At 34.0% G+C, this 7,855-nt stretch overlaps 1 protein-coding gene across 1 annotated transcript; it reads right to left on the reverse strand.

Annotated features, from left to right (window-relative positions):
* Window positions 1-2,770: 2,770 nt before the first annotated feature.
* On the reverse strand, window positions 2,771-7,511 carry LOC132101848 (somatolactin-like). The gene is made up of 5 exons (XM_059507064.1): window positions 7,496-7,511; window positions 7,062-7,252; window positions 5,540-5,653; window positions 3,074-3,253; window positions 2,771-3,000 (listed from the first exon to the last, which is right to left on the reverse strand). The coding sequence occupies exons 1-5, from the start codon at window positions 7,509-7,511 to the stop codon at window positions 2,797-2,799; spliced, it is 705 nt and encodes a 234-aa protein (XP_059363047.1). The 3' UTR covers window positions 2,771-2,796.
* Between the last annotated feature and the right edge of the window lie 344 nt (window positions 7,512-7,855).

Consider the following 7,855-nt stretch of genomic DNA (forward strand, 5'->3'; position numbering starts at 1 on the left):
AAACAAACATTGAGAGACAGAATTGGAGACTCTGCAATTACCTTGCAAAATAGTGATTTTAAAGGCATAGTACATTTTATTTTAAATATACATTAAAATATAAAATATATTTGTAATTTGAATTTTTAAAGTGTAATATTTCACTATATTGCCATTTAACTGTACGTATGATAAAAAATATGAGGGTTAACACAAGTAAAAATAAATAAATAAATAAAATGTAAAGCTTGATAGCTTCACTCCCCATTCCCTGTAATAGCATTAAAAAGAATGTCAAGCACTCTCTTTGGAACAATGACCAAATTTTTCAGTTTTGGGTGACCTATCCCTTTAAACGTCTATTTATCTTTGTTTTCTTCTCACTCCCTCTTTACTCCAGTAAGAACACAATCTCTCTGCTGAGCCAGTCTAGTCTTTCTTACCTGAGGTTATAATACTTAGACTGTGAAATCATCTAGTCACCGCCGCTCCCCAACTCCCCAAACTTTGCAGCACTCTCGTATAGCAGATCTTTAATATTTATGGTTGTAGAGCCGAGGGAGCGGAAGGGGGCTGAGGGCTGGAGGTCCACACTGCTGGAGGAGGGAGGCCGGGGTGGCGGTTTAGCAGCCAGAGCCCATGGGCCTCCATGTTGAAATGATTAGGACACAGGAAGCTGAACCTGACACTGCTGACACCAGGCCTCACCGCCACATCCTGCCCACAAGACCCTCACTGTGCCGGAGCACCCCTCTCATGACAGCCAGACGCTGATTTCTTGATAAGAGGAACACTGAGGCGGTGGGCGTGGAATATTAAACGCTAGCACAATCTTCCATTCGGGACCATTTTGAATGCGAGAAAATGTATCTTTGGTCATTAATACATTGCACATTTATTCAATTGTTGTAGGTAGAAATGGATTTATTGTTCAAATGTATAAAACGAAAACTGTGCGCATCTTATATTTAAATAAAAACGAGTGATTTCTAATGTTGGTCATATCTTATTTCTCATCAAGCAAACCTCACATGCCTAAAAAAATATATGATATTAAGAAAAATTCAATACAAAAAGATTAAATAAAATAAAATCTAAAAACACAACACTAGAATGTTTCATGATTCCTGCTGAATCGTGCAAGTGAACTATAATACACACATACACAGTCCACATATATAATATCCAACCCTTGTTTCATTCCATCTCTCTTCAGCATACTCATACTTTTCTACCCTTGGAGAATTTGGGTGAAAAAAAAAAAAATTATATATATATATATATATATATATATATATATATATATATATATATATATATATATATATATATATATATATATATATATATATATATATATATATATTCTTTCCTCCACATTTTCTGACGATATTTTTTGTAGTGCAGATGTCTAGTGCCACCTTCTGGTGTGGGTTCGTGTAACGAACATTATAAAAGTTAAAAATAAATTTTTTTTTTATTTTTTTTTTTGCAAATGCTTTGAGAAAAGTGAAGATGGGCTGACGTGATGTTTCCATGACAGCAATCACAAGGACGATGTGAGTTATGCTTGGGCTCGCAGATGGCCGTCTCTTGTGCTTGTTTTCTTTAATAACTCACTGCTTCTGTTGCCATCACGATGGTCCTTGGTTACAGACAGAGCTTTAGAGAACCACTACCTCATTAACATTTTTAACAGGCCTGTTTGTTTGTCTTTCCTACCCTCTGGTCATAATTATAGCAGTCAATTAACCCTCAGAAAAAGGGCACAACAGTGAGGAGCCAAACTATTAAACCGTGATTCACTAACTTTAGTCATATTCACCTCATCCTGTCTAGATGGAAATTACTGCCGGATAATTTGACCACAACTCTGGAGGATACGATCAATTTACTTGCATATAATTCAGAGGCATTTATTTTTTTTAATTATCATTATTATTTTTTATGCATCTTATGCCATGCATGTTAGTACTCAGATACATTTATCTTATTTCAAGGATTTTCAGAGATTTTACTTAGAAAATTGACATAGATAGATAGATAGATAGATAGATAGATAGATAGATAGATAGATAGATAGGTAGATAGATAGATAGATAAATAGATAGATCTAAACACACACACACACACACACAAATATTATATGCCTCTTTTTATTTACACAGATAAGTATAATGTGACAAAGATAAAGAAAAAAATCTGCATATACGCAAAACATTTTTTTTTTGCATACACACTTTGCATTATTCAATCAGTCTGCTCTTATTCTTTGTCCATCCAGTAGTTATATTTTTATCTTGTGTCATATCTCATGTACATTTCCACTATATTCATACATAAAGTAAAGCTTTTTCTGTCCTAGAACAAATCCCCCAGGCCACAACACACACACACACACACACACACACACACTGGAAACATTCACAATCTGCTTTGTGGCTTCATTAGCATATTTCTGTATTAAGAGCTTTTCCATCTAACTAATACAAAGGTAAAACTATCTCCACTATAAGAAAACACACACGTCTGCTAACACACCAGAGACTGGGAGAGACATAGAAAGACTACGTGGCGTCTGTATTGCAAACAAACTCAAGTTCGGAAGAGAAAGGAGGACATCAAAAGTGCAGATGTGTGTGAGAGCGGTGTGACTCTTCATCTGTTCTCTTCACGTTACACTGAATAAAGTCATTTCTGGCTTTCACACAGGGATCTCATTTAATCTTTGCTAACTAGGGTAACTACTGCCAAGTCAACGTGCACATTTGATTATTCTTCAAAATAAAGCTTTTTCTTTTGAGATGAGATGCAGGTTTAGTAGGAAAGGCAGCTGAGCTTGTTGCTCTGACGGCACTTGAGTAGCTTGAGGAAAGTCTCCATCTTGTGGGCGTCCTTCTTGAAGCAGATGAGCAGGTTGTAGTCCCTGAGGATGGACTCTGGGATCTCTGGGGACGGTTCATCGTATGGGGTCAGCGTGTGCTCGAAGATGGACGGCGTCAGGATCCCTTCATCCAGCATCTGTGGAGACACCGGAGTGAAACGCTGCTCGACTCGGCTGCACAGTGAGACGCTGCTGTTGTTATTGATTTACCTTGCGGATGAGGACCACCACCCCCTGCTCCAGGCTGAGCAGTTTATCAGACACCCACTTGGTCTTGTTGAGCAGAGCGTCCGGGGCGTCATCGTAACGATTAAGAGTCGTTTGCAGATAGACGAGGGGTTCCATCCATGACTGCACCAGCATCAGGACCGAGTGAAGCAGCCATTTATCCTGCATTAAACACACCAGAGACGTGAAAGGGCTCATGGTGCGAGCAATCCAATGTGCATTGATTTCTATTCTTTTCTTTCAAAGAAAAGAGTTTGATATACTGGGACAACATACTGTAACTTTCCGAACTTTTTCTCCAGTCCAAAAGGGGCATTTATCGCTAAGCTGCAAAAACCATTTTCTTGAACTTTCTGACTTGAGAAACATGAATGCATTAACACATGATCGCCCACATTTACACGTCAGCGAAGAACGTTTGCTGTTCAGAAACCATGCCACCCAGTCACCCAGATGAGCTGTAATTCCTAAACACCAGCAAACTATATACATAACTAACACAAGCTGATTATATAAGCTTGACCTTAAAAGTTGTGATGCACGGTGATGCAGACCCTTATTTGTTGATAAAAACTAAAACCATAAAGTAATAAACAAAAAAAAACAAATAAATAATATATTTGAGATAATATAATAAGAAATATAATATAACATTTACAGAATATAGAAATATTATATAATTTAAATGAAATTGAATAAAATTTCTCATTTTCATTTAGGTCAACATAATGTACTGAAACAGATAAAACACACAAACAAACAACAACAACAACAACAACAACAAAAATAATAATAGTAAAATAATAATACAATTAATATTATATATGTATATATAATAAGACTAAGTCTTATATTATATTATTTCACATGCGGAAAAGTCATTTAGAAGTAAAGTCGCATTTTTTTTTTACATTTAATGCTAAAGGTCAGAGCAGATGTTTAAAAAAATAAATTATATAAGTCTACATCCTTCATAAATCAGCAAAGCGCTCGGTGAAGGCGAGGTTACAGGAGGAAATCCAGTTTTAATGTTTTTGCTAAACTTTTTTATGTACAGTAGCTCCAGACGAATGTTCAGAGACTGTAAAATGTCTAAATCAAATGGAAAGACGTGTCTACTTTGGCTGCGTACACTGGTGGCGTGTCGAGACTCATTAACAAGTAAGATAATAAAGCACTTTGCAGTGTTTATTAAAATCTGTTTCAGCAGGTGGAAAAAAAAATATATATGGAGAAGAAAACAGCCTTTTGGAGATAGAGGCAATTTTGTTCTAAAGAAAGGTTAGTCTCTCAGTTGAAGAGAGCGGTCACACACTAGTGCGTTAGATGAACAGCACACTAAACCCGTTACACTGAGCTCATTTGTTCAGAGCTGGGACACATGCTTCAGGTTTCAGCTTTCCAGTGCGAGCCTAACCTGTACTGAGATGCATGGATGGATGTGAATTACATTGTCTGTGGATGCTGTTTAAGAACTTTAACCTCAATATTTTCATTTACCTGAAGAAACTAATGTTGTAAGCTTGGCTTTCTGAAAAATTTATAATTGTGTCAAAATGAATTTGTTATTAGATTACAATTAAAACGTATTAACTTATAAACAATTATATATGAATTGTTTGCTAATAAGTTAATACGTATCTTAGGAATATTTAGATATTTGTAGTGGAAAACTAGAAATAAAAAAATATGAAAACCATCTTTTGCGTGCATGTAAAAATAGTATTATTACATGATTAGTTGATTTAACAGCTAACCCATTTAATTAACTTATTCTAAGCAAAATTGTACAAGATATACTGAATCAAGTTTATTTTCGTCGTCCCATTGGTTTTAATTAATTGTTTGTTAATGAATAATGGTTAAGGCTTGCTATAACATGTACACTTCCATATATTTTGTTAAATTTATGCCTAAAATAATAATAATGATAATAATAATAATAATAATAATAATAATAATAATAATAATAATAATAATAATAATAATAATAATAATAATAATAATAAATAATTTAAGATGTAATCAAATCCAAAAATAAATATTATATAAAACCTAAATAATAGCAAGGTATTTTTATTTAATTTAATAATTTTTTTAAGCAAGGAAACAATACAGATTAAGACATTATTTTTATTTATTTATTTTTTTTTTTTTTGCATTGTACTGTAGATATGAATACTTAACATGTACTTTGGAATGTCACCATAAATCAAGATCTACAGAAATATAATCCAGATATCATGCTTATATATATATATATATATATATATATAAAGCGGCAACCCAAAAATTAAAAAGAAATTGCAAAATTACGAACTGGCTTTGATTCTTGTCCAACAAGCTAAACCTGCTGTGTGAGGATGAAACCTCTAAAGTTAATAAGGCTTCTCACTTTACAATGCTAGTTTGTATCTTCAATCTAAAATCAATGAAACATCTCCTCACCGAAATCTGCTGAATCTCAGTCTTGGAGCCTGGGATGGGGAAGGGTTTGGTGTGACACATGGTTCCTCCCTGATTCCTCAAAGCATACAGAGGGTACGGGACAAACATATCCTCCTGTATGACACATGAAGATCAAGACATTTAAGAGGAGCCTTGGCTCTTCGTTTATGTGTTGAAGATGATGTCAATCTCTTGACTCTTGACTAATTTAAGGTTTTCAGTGCAGTGCCAGTAGTTCATATGAAAAATTACCCACATATGTCACTTCAGACAACAGAAGAGCCTTCCTTATAAATGTGTGAACGGAGATTAGAAGTGAGAAATGAAATTATACCATCATTCTCTGCATGTTTTCCAACTGTGAGGAGACAATCTACCTAAGAATGGAGAAATAATCTAACAAGACTGATAGGCATCTCACAGTGTTTATAATGAGTCTGATTATTCATTAAGATTACAATCTCATTAATTCAAAGTCATGCACACAGCCGGCAATAATGAAGCAAGGTTGATTAAATGAAACAGAATAATGACATTAAATGAAAGAAAACTTGCTATCAGTCTGGCTACTAATAACTCAGCTGATGAGCTGAAATTACATTTGTTATCTGATTCTGTTTAATATTCCTTTATAGGAAATGCAGAGATTTAGCAACAGTTTATTCATACAACTTCATATGATGTAATAAATTATTTCACAGCAAAAAAAAGTGTTTATTTGCCTTGTTTTCCAGTATAAATGTCTAAACATTCTTAGATCAATTAAATCAAAATACATTTACTTGAGATGTAAAATGACTTAATAATTTATTTATTATTATTTTTTTTTTTTTTTTTTTTTTTTTTTATGAAACATTTATAAAATTAGTCAACACATAACCAAGAAAAAATATATGTCATTGAAAAATAGTCTTGTTTTCTTTTAATTAATTACCATATTGGCAGTTTTCTTTTGTCTTTTTTTTAATATGACAATACAGTTCAAATAAATAAATAAAAAACCCTTGCAAAAATACTTTTATTAGTTTGTATTTTTGTCTTATTTTCAAGTACAAATATCAAGAAACATTTACTTGAAAAGCTAAATCACCTGATATATTAAAACAAACAAACAATCAGACAAAAAAACAAAAACAAAACTATAGCAATTAAGTGGGTTTATACTTAAAACAAGAAAGAAAGAAAGAAAAAACTGCAATAACACTTGTCTTATATTTATTTATTTATTTGAGGATAATGATTATTGTTATTATTATTATGACTAAATATATATATATATATATATATATATATATATATATATATATATATATATATATTGTTTTAAGCATAAACTCACTTCACTTTGATACATGTGTCAGAAAACTAGACTGTCATACTGCTTCTCAAGTAAATGTATCTATATTTAAGACTGTATTAAGAAATCTGTACTGGAAGACAAGACAGAAATATGAGTAAGAAAATCATCTCGCAGCTAATAGTGAAGATCAGACTCTTTGACTGACAGAGATGGTTCACTCACAAACAGAGTACAGGACTCTTCAGAGACGCGGTAGATGAGCTCTGCATGTTGGATGACGCGATCTAGAAGTTTCTCTTGAGAGATTGAAGTGCATTGGATGAGGGATCCGGTCTCGTCTTTGCAGTCCAGAGGAACGGCGTGAGAAAGCCAGCACGACCACAGAGACACACACCACAGCCAGACCTGCAGAACTGAGGACACACACACACACACACGACCAGAGAAACACACCATAACTGAGAGACTCACTTAAGAGATTCACTTTAGCCAAGAAAGAAGCTGAACTGTCAAGCTAATATCCTTAGAAATATTCTTGCTCTCTGTAGAGATCACATTTTTAATAAACGAGCGCTGTTTTCAGTGCATTTCTCCTAGGCTTTAGCTTTAGGCTGATTTCCTTGCAAAGAGCAAATACAAATCTGGAGTCCATGTACCTTTAACCCTGTTCATTTTCAGTTGCCTGCTTTCGAGACAAACGCACTGGGTTTATATAGCAGTGTTTGGTGAATATTCTCAGAGATCCATAGATTCATGAACTCACCTGCTCGAGAGTAAGAAGAGCCCTGGCCTTCTCCTCAGACTCCTGCATATGCAGGTCTTTAACCTGAGATGCCGTGACAGATTCCTCTGAGAATACCAGAATGAATACAGTTAATAATAATGCCACCAAAAATAATGCAGGTTTTATTAATGAATGGGAATTTGCTAAAAATAAAGCAGCTCAAGATGGAAGAAACTTATTTATAGTTGAGCTACAATCAAGATGCCCAGTCAGTACAGTCTGTACAGTTTTC

This window comes from Carassius carassius, chromosome 23 (assembly GCF_963082965.1).
Source record: "Carassius carassius chromosome 23, fCarCar2.1, whole genome shotgun sequence".
NCBI classification, from domain to species: Eukaryota; Metazoa; Chordata; class Actinopteri; order Cypriniformes; family Cyprinidae; genus Carassius; species Carassius carassius.